The sequence below is a fragment of the Gobius niger genome (assembly GCF_951799975.1).
Source record: "Gobius niger genome assembly, chromosome: 6".
Classification (NCBI taxonomy): Eukaryota; Metazoa; Chordata; class Actinopteri; order Gobiiformes; family Gobiidae; genus Gobius; species Gobius niger.
In genome coordinates, this window is record NC_136857.1 from 7,755,429 (window position 1) to 7,774,224 (window position 18,796).

Sequence of the window (18,796 nt, forward strand, 5' to 3'; positions counted from 1 at the left end):
ACTTCTATCATCCATTGCTCAATAAAACTTTAGGTGAGGACATTACAACAAGGTCTGTGTTTTGCTGTGTTTACAACATACGCTGAGGTGTCAAAAATAAATGTATTTTACAACACCAAAAGAAATCAGGTACCCCAGCTTTAATAGTTCTTCTAATCTAAAAATCTGAAAAACTATAAGTGACGCATCTACAATCTTCCATCGATTCATAATGAGCTGCATGTTGAATTGAAGGGAGTGCATTGTTGAACGATTCGATAAGTATATTCTGTAAAGCAGCAAATCATTGGTTTAGTAATGTGGGTTTACGTTGTTTATTTTTAACAATTTCACCATTTATTCACAAACATGCTGCTTTCAATTAAAGATATGTTATCATAGTGTCAGTATTTTGAATGTGTGTGTCTTGAAATCATCTTCGAGCAACAATAGAGCGACAAAGAGCCACAAAAGACTGACTATAAAGTGATAAAAAAAGCGGTGAAAAAGTGCCAATAAAGCCACAAAAGAGCAACAAAAACATGACAAAAAAGCAAAAACTGTGACAGAAGAGTGATGATGAAAAAAAGTCAAAAAAGAACATTTTTGTAGCTTTCAAATGAGGCGTTACCCTGGCCCTTAGTCTATAACGGGTAGGCAACGTCAGGCCCGGGGGCCAAATCCGGCCCTCCAGCACAGAACCTCTGGCCCCCAAGATGATTTTGAGAAATATGATTATGCAAATAAGAGATCAAATACCTGTTAAAGTATCTAAAAATGTGAGAAATAGTGTCTGTATTTTAAAAATGTCCTGGCAGAACGTCCCACTTGGTCATATTATATCATGTAAAACGGGGATTCCAGACCCAAAGGTGGGTCGCGGAACCATTGTCAGTGGGTCGCAAGTCTAAAGGGAACTTTTATTCAATATTTTCCATTTGAAACTGCATGGGAACACTAACAGAGGTTGTTAAAATGTTATTGGGTTGTTATGTTATGCCGGGAGGAGCTCGGAGTAGAGTCGCTGCTCCTTCACGTCGAAAGGAGCCAGCTGAGGTGGCTCGGGCATCTGTTCCGGATGCCTCCTGGTCGCCTCCCGCGGGAGGTGTTCCAGGCATGTCCTAGTGGGACAAGTCCTCGTGGAAGACCCAGGACACGGTGGTGGGACTATGTCTCCGAGCTGGCCTGGTGTCGCCTCGGGGTCCCCCCAGAACAGCTGGAGGAGGTGTGTGTGGACCGGGAAGTTTGGGCATCTCTGCTGAGAGTGCTGCCCCCGCGACCCGGCCCCGGATAAAGCGGAAGAAAATGGATGGATGGATGTTATGATCCTAATTGGAAAAAAACTTGTGTGGAAAATACAATATTTTATACAATATATATGACAAATTACAGTTTTGTGTGGGGTTGTCATCCTGGGGTAATGTCGGGTCCCAAAGACACTTAAGAACCACTGATTTAAAGCATTGGTATTTGCAGAAAAAAAAGTTTTTACTTTCGGTTACAATGTTGCGGTTCGGCCCCCTCCACGATGCAAACTTGCCCACCCCTGGTCTATAAGCTCCACTCAGGAAGCTTTAAGATTTAGGTAAAGCCGAACTAGACAAAATGCCCTCGGTTCAGGCGGCGGGTAAGCGATTAAAAACATCCCATGATACTCGAAACATAACTACAATACAGTAAAAAGCCACAGTGCTGTTATCCTGGTTCCTAAACTGTGGGGCAACCTCTGTTCTCTAGTCCCTATAATAAAAAGGCGCTGTGATTGGACGCCCCCCCCCCCCCCCCCCCCCCCCCCTGCAAACGTAATTACGCTCCCACACGTCCTTGTCCTGTGGTCGTGACGCAGTGGCGCTGTTCCCTCAAAGGCGTCTCCCTGCCCGCGCGCTGTTCCGGATGAGCTGCCCTCCCTCCCTCCGGCCCTCTGATCCTCTTATCAGCGAGTAAGCGGCCAAGATGGATGTTGTAAACCAGGTAAGGGCTCGGACTCAAATAAACATCGCGCCTTATTGCATTTGTTCGGCCGACATGTTCCACTATATCGACTCGCGTTTAGATTCCCCGCATCCCCGTTGTCATTTAACATTTCCATCATTCCATCCGCCGACCTTACGCGCTTCAATGCAGTGTCTTTCTTGCCCATTCGAGTCGAAATAATTCCTGCGACGGATACGCGGACTCCCTTTTTATTAAATTCTCGCATCCCCCTCGCAGTGAGACGTCTCCGTGGTCACGTATTCGCGCGGTGATGCTGCGGACCCCGAAGATGTGGAGGATGATGCTGTTTTGACATTTCGCAGAGAAAGGAGACGGCAGCGCGCGGCCTTTAGTTTCTGCCACGAGAGATTTCCGCTAAGCTATTGAAATTTGAGGCTGCTCACGTTATTTGTGCACAGATAATAAGCTCGGAGGGAGCGTGAGGCTATACACAGGATAGAGGAGGGCCCTTTGGTTGGGTTTGGATAGCCGCAGTAGGCCCCTGTAGGCTCCGAGATGCACCTATAAGCCCAGAGGGAAGAAACAAGGTGACTAAAATTAGATGGACATCGAGCTACCAGGCTGTCCATCCCCGCGTATTTTTGACAGACTGTGCGACGTTTCGGTGTTTACAGGAGGTAATAGGCCCCAGAGGGAAGAACAAAAAAAAAAAGAAAAGTATAGGCACAGCCAGACCACCACTACTCCTCCTGTGCGGCTATTTATTGACGCTCACGAGGGGGACACGCCGCCTTTCTTGCAGTGTCGCATTCACCTGCAAACACTGTAGGGCTGTATCCCCCCCCCCTCCCCTGTCACCCACAAGACTGTAAGCATTTTTGATATAAAGAAAAGAGTACACTGGGCCAGGGGGGTAAATACCATTAAGTTAATCAGCTTTGACTAATTGTAATGCTGCTGCTACCCCCCAAAAAAAAAAAAAAATAGCTCACGTTTCTCTCAGCACGTGGAGGGACACTATCAAAAATGAGTAAAGCTATGGGCAGCACTTTCACATAAGCCTCTCTCTACTCGGGCTCGCGTGGCGCCACCAGTTGAGTCTATGGGGTCTCTGCCAGTGTTCATTTCGTCGACTAAAATATTTAGTCTTGAGATAAGATGAGATGATACTTTATTGATCTCACAGATGGAGAAATTGCATTCGATGAGAGAGCATCCGGCAGCAACACCCATTCAGTGCGCACCACTCTTTTTCCACTCTTTAATCGTTAATCACCAATCACTTGTTAATTTAAGTGATTTTTTTTCCGACTAAAATTGGACTAAAACTAAATTAAAAGTTTCTCATGAGACTAAGACTATGACTAAAATGTCCAGATTTTTTAGTCGACTAAAACAAGACTAAATAAAAATGAAAAGGAGAGACTAAAATCAGCCAAACTTCTATTGACCGTCTGAAAGAGCCTCAGATCATGTAAATTCACTGCCAAAGGATCAGCTCTGAGCTTTGTTCATGTGGGAGAAGCTCCATGAAGCAGAGGAACAAGATTAAATATGATTATAATGAATGTTATAAATGCAAAGTCGACTAAATTAGTTTTAAATTTAGTCGACTAAAACTAGACTAAAATTGAATATTTTTTTTAAAAGTCAGAAAGCTCTCTAAAAACACACACGCAAAAAGGTCCCAGGTTGGATTCCTATACAGTTCCCACCGTGCCTCCCCCTGGTGCTCCAGCTCTGCCACAAGGCGCACTATAGGGCAGGATAATCCTCCAGCTATGGGTGCTCCTTCAAGGAACAGAACCTTGACCTATTACTCGGACGTGGTCGCTAATTACGCAGCTTCATGATTTTATCCCATTTGAGGGACACGAGTCAGGCTTTGTCGGGGAACATTCTTGCGATTAGATCTGAGATCCGGCTCATGTGCGGGAGCATCAACACTCGAGGGAAGACGGGAAATTCATCGCAAAAACACATTTCAGATCGTATTTGTGGAGGAAATCATGCACGTAGAATAGGTCTCTTCATGATGATGGATGAAAGTTTGTCGTTTTTGCAGATCGCACCTAAATAACTGTAGTATTTGGTTACGCTGACGATGTACACGACACTCCAGCTCTGACAATGTTTTTCTGTCAACAGTTGGTGGCCCAAGGGCAGTTCACAGTAGTCAAAACACCATTGGGATTTATCAAAGTTCTACAATGGGTAAGTGTTTGATTTATTTAATTCAGTCACTTTTAAAGAGACTATGCGGAGTTCAAAAATGTTCTTTGTCCTAATGTGGAGACCTATTCACCACAACTGCCTTTAACATCCTGCACTGTCACTCAAAAAGTAGCCTTGCACGAGCTTAATATAGAAGGTGCAGTTACGCGTATGACCTGAGGTGGCAGTAGTGAGTATAAAATGGCCAGCTTGCATCTCGCCCCTTTAAAGGTTTAATAATATTTCAATAAATGCCATGTTGAATATGCATGTTTGACGGCCTCTCGTCATAGAAGGGGGCGTGGCTTCGCCGAGGGGGAAAATAGAATCTTTAGAGAAACGCAATATTTCACTCTTTTTAGCCATTTTCTGGTGGAACATGAACTAATTTATTACATAGATTGAAGTCAAGTGTAAATCGGGCCCATATGGATATTTTCTCACAGCAGATTGTTCGGCAGAAATGAAAAAAAACGGCAGTTGTAGCTGGCGCTAGCTAACCGTTTGCATTAGCACGATGCTAACATGAAGCGTCAAGCTAGCATTCTTTATGTATTTATTATTTATGTATTTCAGGGCTGTTGAAGCACTTTGCTCCTCTCCATGTCTTTGTATCTTTATTTAGTGGAAAACTATATTCATATTTCAGGGTTTATTAAAGTAGTTTTTCAATAATTTAAGAAAGTTTCGATTTTTTCCCCCTTACCTGTTTTCAAACATGACCATGTATGGGCGATTCCAGAGATGCCGTCTGCATTGTTGTTTCTGGATTTTAAATAAAGTGAAGATTTCAAGATCATTGTATCATTTATCCTTTTAGTCATGGTTATCACTCTGTTTACATCTCATACCATCCCATCCGTGTTTGGAATCATATATATTACCACTAAAAACATGCACAATAGGCCAGGATGAATGATGTGTGTGAGTGAATGTATGGTGGTGGTCAGAGGGTCCGTTGGCGCAGACGTGTGTAGTCGCGAAAGCGCTTCTGACAGTCTCCCCCAGGGGAAACTGAAGCTACAACCGTAGTCGAGTATGGAGTGAATGTACAATTGTCTCATGTAAAGCGCTTTGTGACGATGTCTGTGAAAGGCGCTATATAAATAAAGATCTTCTTATTCTTATTCTTATTCTTCTTCTACATTTCATACAATTCCAATTCCATATCTATTACCTAAATCCTCACCATCTTTGCTAATTGCGACCATAAAAAAATGCTATTTTCTGATTCAGTTGTGATTAGCCCCGCCCACTCCCACAGCTGATCCCATCTTGCCCTTGTTGTGTTTTATGCTGGAAAGTACAGCCTCCTCTGAATCCCCCGCTCGTGCTGGTGGTAAATCATGATGTCTTTCACTGATTTGTGACCTTGTCTGTCGGGGCTAAGGTCACGCGGCTTCATGGGGCTTATTTCATACATGTAACAGCACTCAAATTATGCTCCCTTGTGTGATGTTTCAGAGTGAAGGTTCATAACGCATTTATAACTAGGGCTGTACGACGAGGGGGGGGGTTGATATTCTGTATTCAATATTGTAATTACGACTTTGAGCTACTTTTACCAAATAAAAACGGCAGAGAGCTACTTATATACACTCTGGGCAGTTAGACAAGATCATATTTCAACCTTTGAAAAGCGAGGAGCTACTAGCCTCTGGATTAAACTGAAAGCAATTTTGTTTCCCTGGCAAAATCATAACAACAAAGATTGAACAAGAATAGAGCAAAACTTAATAAGAAGTACATTTGCAAGGTCTGGACAAAAACTGTAATATTTGGATCATTTAAGCTTGTATTTTGTTTTCGAATCTAAAGTTAAAAAGTGTAAATCGGACACAGATGGAAAAGCTCAGAAATACTGCAGTATATTTGGCTTCTTGCGCTATATTAATATTGCGTCGTCTAATCTTGCGAAAACAATAGTTTGGCAATATATTATGCAGTTCTATTTATAGCTCTCTCATTCTACTCTGCCTTTGCTCTGGTGGATATGGTAAAAAGCCAAGTTGCCCTTTAATAAAGAGTGTCCTATGATGACAGCAGCTCGAGGCGTGTGCACGAGACACCAGCAGCATGTGTTACATCACCGCTGTAGTAACACTACACTTCGGCTGAATTGATATTCATGCTTTGTCAAATTCTCTTCAGGCCACATCTGCACAGCACACTATCGAGTCCCATTAGACAAGAGGGTTCCTCAGATCCTGGGTTTGTTATGCAGATACCGTACTTCTTTACCTTCAGTGTTACTATTAACGTGAAAAGGCTCTGGTGTTGTACTAAAAAAGTTTATTTTGTGAACAAGTTTTGATGCCTGGCGGTTTCTGAAAAGGCTCTATAGAAAGAAATTATATTGTCCCAGCACAAATGAAGGATAAAGAAATCTGGTTTATGGTTTTGTTTTATGGTTTTAGACAGGCACATATGCATACACCATTAATAAGATACTAATGTTGACTACTCAGTCCCAAATCTTATAATTGTGGCTCTCACTACAACTATGAGACATCCCTTGTCTCAGAGGGTTTTAACATATTCCACCCAGAAGACAATTGTTCAGTCTGCTCCATCTGCTGCCTTTGATTCAATAATAGCAAATGATAAATTATGAAGTCCGCTGGTGCATTGGCTGATATTTATCATCAGCGTCTCTCGCACCTATTTGTCTTTACACAAAGATATAAAAATAACATTGTTATTGTGTGTCCTGCTCCTCCCGAGTGAGTGCACAGATGAAGCCGTGCATGCCAAAGCAGTGCTGACAGACACAGTGCTGTTATTATGGGCCTTCTCTGCTGATGTGCCAGGGAACAGTCAGCGGGATGAGGGTGCTCTAGAGTCTATGTGACTCCCGCTCTTCCCTGGAGCTGTGTGCGTGTGCCACAGTCTCCTCACTGCCTCCTCAGGTCAGAGCGAATCAAGCACCAATCAGCGTCAGCGTTCAGGAGGCCAGGGCCCATGAATCACCAGTGTACGGCTGTGTGCTTCCCCTCGTCACGCCGCAGGAGGGCGGTGCCCGTCCTGGAGACGCTCCCTGCATTAACTACGGCCATACGTTAGGTATAGGGTTTCGAGTGCAGGAGGAGGAGGAGGAGGAAACACCCCACAAGAGGGTTTCTCCGGGTTGGAAAGCATCGTGTTGTTAAGCTGAGACGCTGGATTTAGGCTTTGCGTGTCTCTGCCCTCACTCCACCCAACAACATGTGTCTGTGGGGAATTCTGCTGACAAAGCCTGGATTTGATGGATGTTTAGAGACACTCAGGTCCCCAAATAAACGTGATGCACAAAGCCAGCTGCCTCTAAAGCTGCGGGAAAGCTCTGCTGCATCTTTATTAACGCTCTCTGAGTCATACACTGAAGATACATCGGACAAACGCATGCTTTCCTATAAGGAGCAGCAGTCAAGGCTCTTAGTAGATAAAGCACCGGTCACGCTGTGTATCTTCCTTCCACCTGACAAGGACTCCCAACAGCTTGTGTTGATCTAGATTCTGCATAAAATACATAGAATTAGAGGACAGCAGCTGATGTGGTGCAGTAACACCTGCGCTGTTAGCTTTGGAGGATCACACACAACAGCCTATGGTGTAACAGGCCATTTTTAACAAGATCCAAGCACTATGTGATGCTGTGCTGAACAAAATTGTTGAAATGTGTGTATTGCAATTGCGATTAGACCAGCAATTTATGATTCAGTCCAAATTGCAGATTTTAAATTAGTCCAAGAACATATTTTGATATTTGAGAAAGACTGAATTATGAACTGTTGCAGTAATGAATGAATCACATGCATTTCAGGCGAGCTAAACTACAGGGTTAATCAGGTGCTAAATTGCATGGACTACTTAAAAATTGCACATGCCATTTTATAGCCTGTTGCACCTGATTTATCATTAGGAACTGTTGATAATATTAATGCCACAAATCTGACTTTTAAATGAGTTTGTGCTGTGACCTTTTAACTGCACATGTATTTTGCACCACTTCTGCACACATTATTTTTTAGTAAATCAGGTTTTATGTAGACAGAATGTTTGTTTGCAGATTATCTAATACTTCTGTCTAACTACTACTACTACTACTACTGCTACTGCAAGCCCATAAGACATATTTCCCCGGCTTTCAAGCAGAAAGAACGACAAAGGCAGAAGGGGAAATCATTATTATTGAGCACCGTGTATATCTTCACAGTAAAAAGGAGCTGACACCTCTCCACATTCCAGGAGAGCGAGAGACCGCCTGTGCCTCCTCCTCACCGGGCAGCGCTGCCAAACGGGTTTCCATGGCACCAAACAATCTGCGTGCCACCATTTGTATCTCCCACTGTCCCTCTCCTCTCCTGCCACTGTCTCTGTCACTGCAGCTCCTAATCAGGCAATGTACTGTAATGTGGGTAAAAAAAGAGATATTCAATAAACATTCTTAAACATTCTCTTAACAGTATTACAATATTTTACTAAATCATTCTAACAGTTCCAAAACAAACCTTGTATTCCTAGCCAGACCTTAGTGATATTGTGGCTCCCCTAATATTTGCCCATATATTGCGTAGCCCTAATGCCAGATTGATTGAAGATTGCGATCAATACACCAAGTGAGAGCAGCCTAAAAAAAAAACCCGGTGCTGTTGTGAAGCGTGTTTTTAATTAACCAAATGCATCTCCGAGGGGAAGGTCGACAAATCCCAGATGTGCCACAAAATGCTCTGAATATTGATCCGTGTTTTAGCCCCAAACATTCCCAACGGGTTTAAACAAGCAATAAAAGCATGAAGTTAGGGCTGTACAATAAATTAGCAAAATAATCGCAATATGGTGAACACATCTTACAAACAAAAAGGAATCCTCAGTTATTCCTAATTTTAAACCTTTCTTGATTAGTATTTTTTAAGTTTCGAGACAATTTGCTGAGTAAAAAAATGTGTTCTGAAATGGTTTAGTAAAGTATGGCAATAATATTGTCATCACACGATTTAAAGGGACTATACGGAGTTAAAAATGTTAAAATTATGTATTATCCTCCCCCTACATGTTCCAGCAATGTCCTAATGTGCAGAATGAGCCCAGATCTATTCAACTGCCTCTAAAATCCTGCACTGTCACTCAAAGGGCTGTTACTTCGGGTCCAAATTGCCGTCATGTAGGGGCTTAATATAGAAGGTGCAGTTATGCATAAGACCAGAGGTGGCAATAGTGAGTATAGTCCCTTTACGATACCGTATTCTCCGGACTATACTCGCTCCGGAGTATAAATTGCACCTGCCACATTGTTCAAGCACCCATTTGCAAACTCATTCCTCAAGCTGTGGCCATCTCGCTTTCAGACCCTTTTTTTGTTTTCCTCATTGCATGAAGAGTAACCTAAGCTTTTTTTTTCACTCACTCCAAACTGTCTTTCTGCTACTCGACTTTTTTGTTGTCAGTGTAGTAGTGTAGTGCTTTATTTGTATGCAACCGTACACAAGCAACAGATACTGGTACACAAGCCTAGAACGCCCTCTAGCGGCTGTCTGTGCAAAAACAACAAACATGAAATTATATATTTAGTATGTAAGTCGCACCTGAGTATAGGTCGCACCACCAGTCAAACTATGAAGAAAGTGCAACTTAAAATACGGTACTCACCGAATGTTGCCCTTATTTCTCATATCGTGTGCAGCTGTGTCTAGTTTAGCTCGACGAAAACAAACAAAAGAGTCATGACACATTCAGTTCATGGGAATCCCTGCCCTGTCATGTGATAGTGACTATATTGATTTGGGACTTAGTGGCTGCATTGTTTTATTGTTATTGATAACACTGAGTAACTCTTTTGACCTTGCCTTTGTAACATAACAACCTCACATATATTTTTGTTCTAAATGTAAATTGTAAAAGAATTGATTAGATTTTTTTTTCAACACTACCCTATTGTGGGAAGAACGTTTCAAAATGACACCTTTAATTTGTTTCTCTTTCAAATCACCTGCGTCCTCGTGAACACATTACATGCATATTGATTCCGTGTTTTAAGCCAGAGTCCCTGCCTGACACAACAAATGTAGCTCAGCACAATGAGAGCCTATCGAAACATGACCGTCCCAATTCAGTGTGGCCTACATGATCTACTGTATCTGTTGTAGGACTGTAATGGTTCAGTCATAAAAGCCCCAATACTGAAGAGCCGGTACCAGTTCTCCCTCTCTTTTAAAGCAGTACTAAGTAACTCATGCCCCTAGAGGCCATAAGCGCCACTGCAGGTGTCGTAGCATGTCGCTTTTTTTACTTATTAATTGTCCGTATGAGTAAATACTACACAGAAAAGACAAAGGCAGAGAGGGATATTGTACATCCAGTTACACAATGGAGATCATTTTTTTCACTCAAACTTGGCTGTAAATGCTGTTTAAGTGGTGCTAGCCCGCAGTTAGCTTTGCCCGTTAGCCTGTTCGCTTCTTCTTCGTGATTCCATTAGTGTGTATTGGTGACTCCGACACGGTGGCAGGAAAGTTGCAATTGAGGTTTTCCGGCCAGAGACACCAGGGGGAGATGAAAGACCCTCCAATCATCCCATTAACATTGTATTGCCCCTAGAGGGACTACGAAAAGGATTTATTAAGGCAAACAAGTTACTTAGTGCTGCTTTAAGAGAAGGTTAGGGTTTATCATTTTGTTTTTGCTGTTATTATTGCCTGTAAGAAGTAAAGAAAGCCATCTGCTGCTTCTGAAGGTTCACTCTTCTTTGTGATTGGATAAAACACTGTCACTCATTCAGGACATGACGGACGGACCAATAAGAGGAGTAGGTGGGGGGGAAGTGTCAGCGTTTGAGCATTGGGCTACATTAAATTGAGAAAACACTGAATCAAAGTCTCTCTAAAAAATAGGAAATTGCAACGGGAATCAGATTGCAATACATTTTGTATTGTTATTATATTGCCCACTCCTAATCTAAGTATACTATTTTTTCTTCTGTAACACCATTGAAAGAATAAGCTAATAACCTGCGTCAACAATGCCCAATCAATGGTCTTTTTAAGTTTTAAGAGCTCAATAGTTTGGCCCAATAGATCCTGTCCATTCGTCTACCCAGTCAGATTGGCGCACCCTTGCTCTTAAGTATTTAATTCAACATAATCCCAGACTAACAGGGCTTTAGAAAACACCAAACAAAAGAAGTGTAGCAGCATCACAAAGAAACCTCCTTTAAGTACGCCTTTGGTCTTTGCTGCAAATCCGCCACGCCGGGCTCCGAGCCACATTAGCTAGATTACTGTAAATAGTCCAGAGTGTAGTAGCGGCCCACAGTAGAGTGGTACCGCAGGAGTTTGCAGGTGCTAAGCTCACGTGGAGGGGCGTGGCCGAGGCTTTACCAGGGTTTGTGGCGGAGGTTGTGGCGACAGATGGCACAGCACCTCGGTCAGATTAATAGCTGGATTTTCCGTCCAATCGGATCTGGCCTGGCGCGTGGGGAGGGTGTGGTAAAAATAGTCTAATCTGGGGTGAGTGTGAGAGAGTGGGACTTCATTTGTACGCACACACTGTTGTGGCATTTATGTTGTTGTTAGTTAAGTTTAAGTTCATGTGCAGGTCTCTAAAAGGGGTAAAATGGAGGCTGAGTTAACACAATGGTGGCTGAGTGGGTAAGAAGGTCCGGGTTGGATTCCCATGCGGTGATGGCCTTTCTATGGAGTTTGTATGTTCTCTGTGTCTGAGTCGGCTTCCTCTCCAGCAACCCAAAGCAGGCACATTAGGTTAAGACTCCAGCTATGTGACCTTGACCATGAGCCTATAGCTCAAGATCTGGAGACTGGTTCCCACTCCCCAGACAAATCAAAGGGCGTATTTCTCTATGGGGACAACAAAGTACACCTTGACCCTAGCATCCCATGCATTTCAGAACACACTACCTGGTTAACATGTTTTGTGCATGATAGGTTACTATGGAAAGAAAATATTCAGTTCCCTGTAGAGGATGTTGTATCTTCCTTTAAAAAAAAAAATGGCCGTGTTAGGGCTGATAAAGTAATTTAAATGAAATGGTAAATTTTTTTCATTGTAAAAAGACCGAGGGCCGAAGCCGCCAATTTTAGGCCAAAGTAAAGCACTACTCTGGAAAAATGACCATCTTAAATGAGACAAATGACTTGAAATTGCTTGAATAAAGGTTATTTGTGTTGAATTTGAGTCTGTTTGGACTAATCTAAGATAAAGATACAAATGCTGATGCCAATGGAACAAGCACAAAACCCACTTTGAAATCAGACATATGAACTTTTAATATAATTTGAATTAAGAGAATAAGAGAAGACGTTTTATCTGATCTAAGACAAGACCAAATCTACTCAAACTTTAGATTGAATCTCTTAATTCAAGTAGGTCATTTCTTCCTTAAATTTTTTTTTTTTTTTCCAGTGCTCTTTCTACAAATGCCAGAGTTGTACATAATATGACCTAATTGGGTGTATTGACAGTATTTGTCCCATTTAACCTTAAAAATGTTAAAGTACTTTCTGATTTGTGTCATAATGTTTCTCAAAATCATCTTGAGGGCCAGAGGTTCTGTGCTCGAGGGCCGGATTTGGCATATATATGGTATATAGCGTTTTTCCACCTGCACTTACTCCACCAGGCACTCAAAGCGCTTTACAGTAAGGCGCCAGTCACCCATTCACGCTCTCATTCATACAATAATGTACGCAGACAATTAAAGAGAGAAACAAACAAAATCACAATTAGCAAAGGTACAGTAGGAAGAAAAAGTGAGTACATTCTCACATTTCTGCCTAAATGGGTCACTAAATGTGGTGTGATTTTTATTAAAATCATAAGAATGAGTAAACAGTATCTAAACTAATACCACCCAAACATTTACATACATCATATTTTTATTGGCCATAACATGTAAACATTCACAGGACAGTGTGGAATAAGTAAGTACACCCCCTGAATCTCGTTGAACTGCTGCAGTTTTGTAAAGAGGAATGGTCCAAGATTCATCCTGATCGTTGTGAGCATCTGATCTAAGCAGTTATTGATAGAAAAGAAGAGTCATTCAGCTATTTAATACAAGGGTTCATTTACTTGTTCCACGTTATTATTGTTGTGAATATTTCAGGTTTTTCTGCAAAATATCTTGACAAACTTGAGAATTAATTTTTCTATTGATTATAGCACGTTACCCAGGCCCAGCCCCACACCATGATTCTCCCTGCACCATCCTTCACATTGAGGATAGGCTTTTGATGTTGATGTGCTGTTCCATTTTTCCTCCACACATGACGTTGTGTTCCTCCCAAACTATTCCACTTTGGTTTGCGACAGAGCTCTTGGTTGCTCCACAGCACCACTGGAAAAATATACTGGGGACTGATGGACTCAAAGTTAAATAGTTTGGGAGGAACACAATGTCATGTGTAGAGGAAAATGGAACAGCACATCAACATCAAAACCCTATCCTCAATGTGAAGTATGGAGCAGGGAGAATCATGTTGTGGGGCCGATTTGTTGCCTCAGGGCCTGGACAACGTGCTGTCATCAACAGAAACATGAATTCACAAGTTCATCAAGATATTTTGCAGAAAAACCTTCAGACATTCACAACAGTGTGGAATAAGTAAGTGAACCCTTGTATTAAATAGCTGGCTGATCCTTCTTTTGCAGCAACAACTGCTTTTCTGTAGTTGCAGATTAGACGTTCACAACGATCAGGATGAATCATGGACCATTCTGTACAAAACTGCTGCAGTTCAGTGACGGTGTACTTACTTTTTCTTCCTCCTGTATATAAGATACTATGTCCTGGCACTGTCCAATGAACTAAATATCCCGTTTCCATAGGGTCTTGTTATGTATTTGAACCCAGTAGATGCATCTGTCTATGACATGTTCTGAATTACTTTAGCAGTTCATATTTTAGTGCTGCCTCAAAGTGTTAAATGTGTTAAAATGTGTGCTGTGAACTGAATATTGATTTGTAATATAGCCTATGGTACAGGAGAATAAAATGTTTTCTCTTCTTTTCTCAATTTGAGACCAGATCCTCACCACATTCCACAACCCTTTTTTTCTTTCGTTACAAAACACTAAACCTTAACCTTTTTAAAATCATCAAACTAATAGAGTTTGGGATGATATGTTATTGATTACAACGGCACGATGTTGATATGGTGAATTACTTCAGTTATTTAGACAATACTATATCGATATTGGATATTCTGTCTCTGTGGGGACCCTGTGCTTCAGATCACTATAAACATGTCGTGCATGTGATTCTTGTGTTAGTTTTGCTCTTCATATTTCAGTCTTCACTCAAATGCTCCATGACCAGTGAACTGAATCTTGATTTGGAAACATAAATAGTATTTTTAATGGTAATTGTAATCAAGGGCTACAAAAAAAAGTACTGGTGGTGTGTATAGAATATGGCGAGTGGGGGACCATGCGAAATCTTCTTGCCCTGGGCCTGGCAAGTCCGGACAGGCCCGATGAAGACTAATAACGCTAAGTCTAACATATATGACAAAGAGCCATTTTGAGTAATTTAATGACAAACTCTGGCTTGATGGACACAGTACAGATGAGTCAAAGTTCTGCCCGACTGTTCCCTAAAACCTAAACCAGGTTTTTTATACAAGTCCTTGAAGGGGAGAAGAATTGTAGCAGTGCAGGATTGTGATTGGTCCACGGTGATGCCAGGTCGCTCTGTTCCCTAAACCTTATCTTTGTAGCTGAACCGGATTTCTCGGGCTGAATGTTATCAAATATGCACAAGACAGAGAGAAAACCTCCTTTGAGCAGTCTGTCCTAGCTCAAGGCTGAGGCAAAGTGGTAACATGGGCATCTTAAATTTAAAAAAAAATGTCATTTGCATGTTAAATCTTCATTGGTTTAACATTACTCTATCTGAAAACTCAAAATAGTGTGACATTGTGTCCCTGATAGAAACATTCCCTGATTTTTTACTTCCTTCTTGGTGCAGAGGGAACAACTCCCCCAGAATATCTCCAGCAGCCAAGGTATAGGATGACAAAAACTCAGTGAACAGGGGAAATACAACAGACGAACTGTAACTAAGTGTTACCATGGCAACGGATGCTGGCCCCTCGCCGTGCAACGCGATAACGCCGCATCGATTTGTTGTTGTTTTTTTGTGGTAGCTGCGCTGATGTGGTGGTGGATGGTCGGGAATAAGAATGAAATGCATTTGATCAGTTTTCTTTTCTTTTTCAACCCATGTCACTTTAACCAATAAGAAAAGAAGCTGTTAAAGGTGGTCAGTGAATAATGGTCTTTGTCTCTTTCCTGCAGATCTTTGCAATTTTTGCCTTCTCAACATGTGGCAGTTACTCCGGTATGTTCAAGATGAAGGTGGAGTGTGAAAACCGGTCGGAGAGTGACCTTGGAATAGAAGTACAATTTGAATATCCTTTTAGGTCAGTATTGCCTGAAAGACCTTGATTTGTTCACATTGATTGTATTTTTTACATTGTTTTTGTCGTCCTCTTCTCCGTTCAGGCTCCATCAGGAGTACTTTGACGCACCCACCTGTAAGGGAGGCACGACCGAGCGCCTGTTCCTTGTTGGAGACTACTCTTCATCAGCAGAGTTCTTTGTCACCATCGCAGTTTTCTCCTTCTTGTACTCCATGGCAGCGATGTCGGTATATTGTTTCATTTTGGAGAAGTACAAGGAGAACAACAAAGGAGCACAGATCGTGAGTTGCCCACTCTGATGTAATAACTATGTTGATATGGTGGTGTCATTGTTGACATGCCTCTGCCTCCTCAGGATTTTGTGGTGACAGCAGTATTCGCCTTCATGTGGCTGGTGTCCTCCTGTGCTTGGGCTAAAGGTCTGTCTGACGTGAAAACAGCCACTGATCCAGAGAAGGTCATCACCCTGATCGCAGCCTGTGACGAACCAAATGTCCGCTGCCAAGAGATCTATGAGCCTAAAGTGTCGGGCCTCAACACCTCTGTGGTATGAATTACATTTTCCCATGTTCCTAGAGTCTTCAGGTCAAACCTTTAAAAGCAGTGAACGTGATGGTCATTAACTGTTCTGGTCCCAGGCCTTTGGCTTCATCAACCTGATCCTGTGGATTGGAAACCTCTGGTTTGTCTTCAAAGAGACCGGCTGGATGGCAGCCTTCTCTGGAACATACATGCCCTCACAAGAGAAGCAGCCTGCCCCTGACTCCTTTGCACAGGGCGGATATGCGCAGCAGGACCCCTACGCTGGCTCCCAGGGCGGATACCAGCCCGAGTACGGCCAGCAGGGCTACAACGAGGAAGGAGGCTACAACCAGGGCTACGAGCAGCAGCAGCCCACCTCCTTTTCCAATCAGATGTAAACAGTCCGGCTGCCGCAGCTTCTGGGCGGTGAGTGCAGAGTTTAAGAGGAACGCTGTTGTGCTGCTGTTGTGTATTCAGTTCAGTCAAACGTGTACATATTCAAGTAGCTGGAGGTCCAGAGTCCTGTGATTCTGCTCTGTGCGGAGCACAGCGAGGTCACAGTTGTGTCATCTCTCTTTCTGTTTTTCTCTCCAGGGTGATCTGATTTCAGAGTGTGGTCCTCACACCGGCGTGTCCACGCTCCTCTGTTTGTCTGTGTGTGTATCTGTGATGGGACAGCGGAAGGGGGTGTGGCTGGGGAGGTACGACCACTGGGACCAGGATTTGGGACAAGGGTATATGGGTCTTTACTGTATCATGATGTTTATTCTTGTGATGTATTTAACTGTAGAAGACAACAGAGGATTGTCTGTTTGGTTTTATGAGAAAACTTGAATACAAAACCAAAACATTAGTTCATGAACATTTAAGAGAAATCTTTAATGGAAAAGACATTTATGAAAAAAGCTGTAGTCATATTTAACTCGGGAGAATGTACTGTCTGTGCTGTGTAAATATCAACATGCTGATATATATGATTCTATGTACTCAGTTGAATAATGGTGCACTTCATATCAGTTGTTATACAACAAATGTTGAGCACAGAGTTATTCAATGCTTTTACTTTGGTTCTGTTTAGGAGCTCTCATAGTTATATAGTTATCTGCCCTTCATCGCCCTCCATAAGCCATCGGACACAGACTCTATGATGATTTATTCATCATAGAGTCTACGGACAATTTAAAAATGTGTTTTTATTTGGTCAAAAGTGACAAGGGAGTATAATAGAGATGGCAATTGTTTAAAGAGAAATATTGATCTATTTATGAAAATATAGAGTAATGATTTTAGTGAGAAGTCTATCAAGATCCTAGATATTTATGTTCTTTTGGTTTTTATACTCAGTTATTTTCAACCAAGGACTTCCTGACAAATGAAACGTGTAGGTCATATTTAGTGAGCATGGTAGCCTGTCCCGTTTACGATGCTGTATCTGAAACACTTGTGTGATATCAGTGCAATGTATGTGAGTCAGGACTGTGTGTTTTATGTTTTGGATTTATGTAACAGCATTGTGTCAGTTTTGTGAATGAACTTTGTCTTGTTTTGATCGCCTTTTATGTGATCCAGAAAGTTGTAAAACAAAGTCATATAGTTTTTTAAATTCACACTAGTTACAGTACATATCGTCATTGACAAAAGCTATAGATAAATAAGAGGGAAACTCATCTTGGGGTACAGTAAATGTGCCATTTAAAAACTGTTTAAAGGTGTTCTTAAGATTTTGTCTCCATATTTATTCTGCATCGTCAGTCCTCGTCTCTTCTATTTCTGAAGGCAACCGAATTTACTGCATGCATTTTACTCTTTATATCCTTAAGCATCCTTACACAATTCGAGAGGCTGATGCTCCAGGCTGCTACTCGTTAGACAACACACTTAAAACGTGGTAAGTATGAAAGGCCATAGTTACACGGCTCATACATCAGCTCTGCTATATTCAACATACTGTAAAGCACAAAGTGCTCCAATAAACACTCCTTACAGATTAGCCACTGAACTTTACAGCTGTCAAGAAATGTATGGACACAACGAAACCAACACCGTCACATACAGCGCACTCACGGCCCTAATCAGAACAAATTATTCATCTCCAGAGTATTACTCCATTAAGCCTTGAACACATTTTAAATATCAGGGTTCTTTGATTCAGACGGTATCGATGCACAAGCCCCTCCTCTGATTTCTCTCTATTTCACTGTAGCTCTTATAAATATGCTCAAATGAAATATACTCTCTTGTTAGTGGTGAATGATGTCTTGTGATACTCTACGGCTTTGGATAGTGCTGTGTTTATTGTATTGTATTAGTATTTATGATAATGATTAAGTCAGGAAAAAATATCCAAGACTCTCCAGAAAACCGCTGTATTATTATATTGAATCCATGTGAAACTAAATTAAATAAACTTGAAATTATTCTGTTGAGAATTTGTGCTTTTGTTCATAACATAGAGTCTGTGTTTGTTACTGCGCCCAATGAAAGAGTATCTGTCATTGTTCATTGAGTTTGAAATAAACTTAGCAGTGTCCTCTAGTGGTTCATTCTTTAGAACGTTTTCTTTTTATGTCTAAGTGCTACGGAGCCCTTAAGTTCCCTAGAGAGAGAAAAAAAAATGGTGTGCTCAAAAGATAATTGGTGCATGAGGAAGGATTTTTTCTTCTTCTAGCAAACAACACACAGGATCTCGTCAGAACACAGACTACTTAATATGTTATACTATCATGGAA

General features: G+C 41.8%; 1 protein-coding gene across 1 annotated transcript; it reads left to right on the top strand.

The window, feature by feature from the left end:
- Positions 1-1,811: 1,811 nt before the first annotated feature.
- Positions 1,812-18,481, top strand: LOC306964478 (synaptophysin-like). The gene is made up of 7 exons (XM_079558484.1): positions 1,812-1,950; positions 4,063-4,128; positions 15,421-15,545; positions 15,628-15,826; positions 15,901-16,092; positions 16,184-16,493; positions 16,662-18,481. Exons 1-6 carry the CDS (start codon positions 1,933-1,935, stop codon positions 16,463-16,465), a joined length of 882 nt encoding a protein of 293 aa, XP_079414610.1. The 5' UTR covers positions 1,812-1,932; the 3' UTR covers positions 16,466-16,493; positions 16,662-18,481.
- Positions 18,482-18,796: the final 315 nt, after the last annotated feature.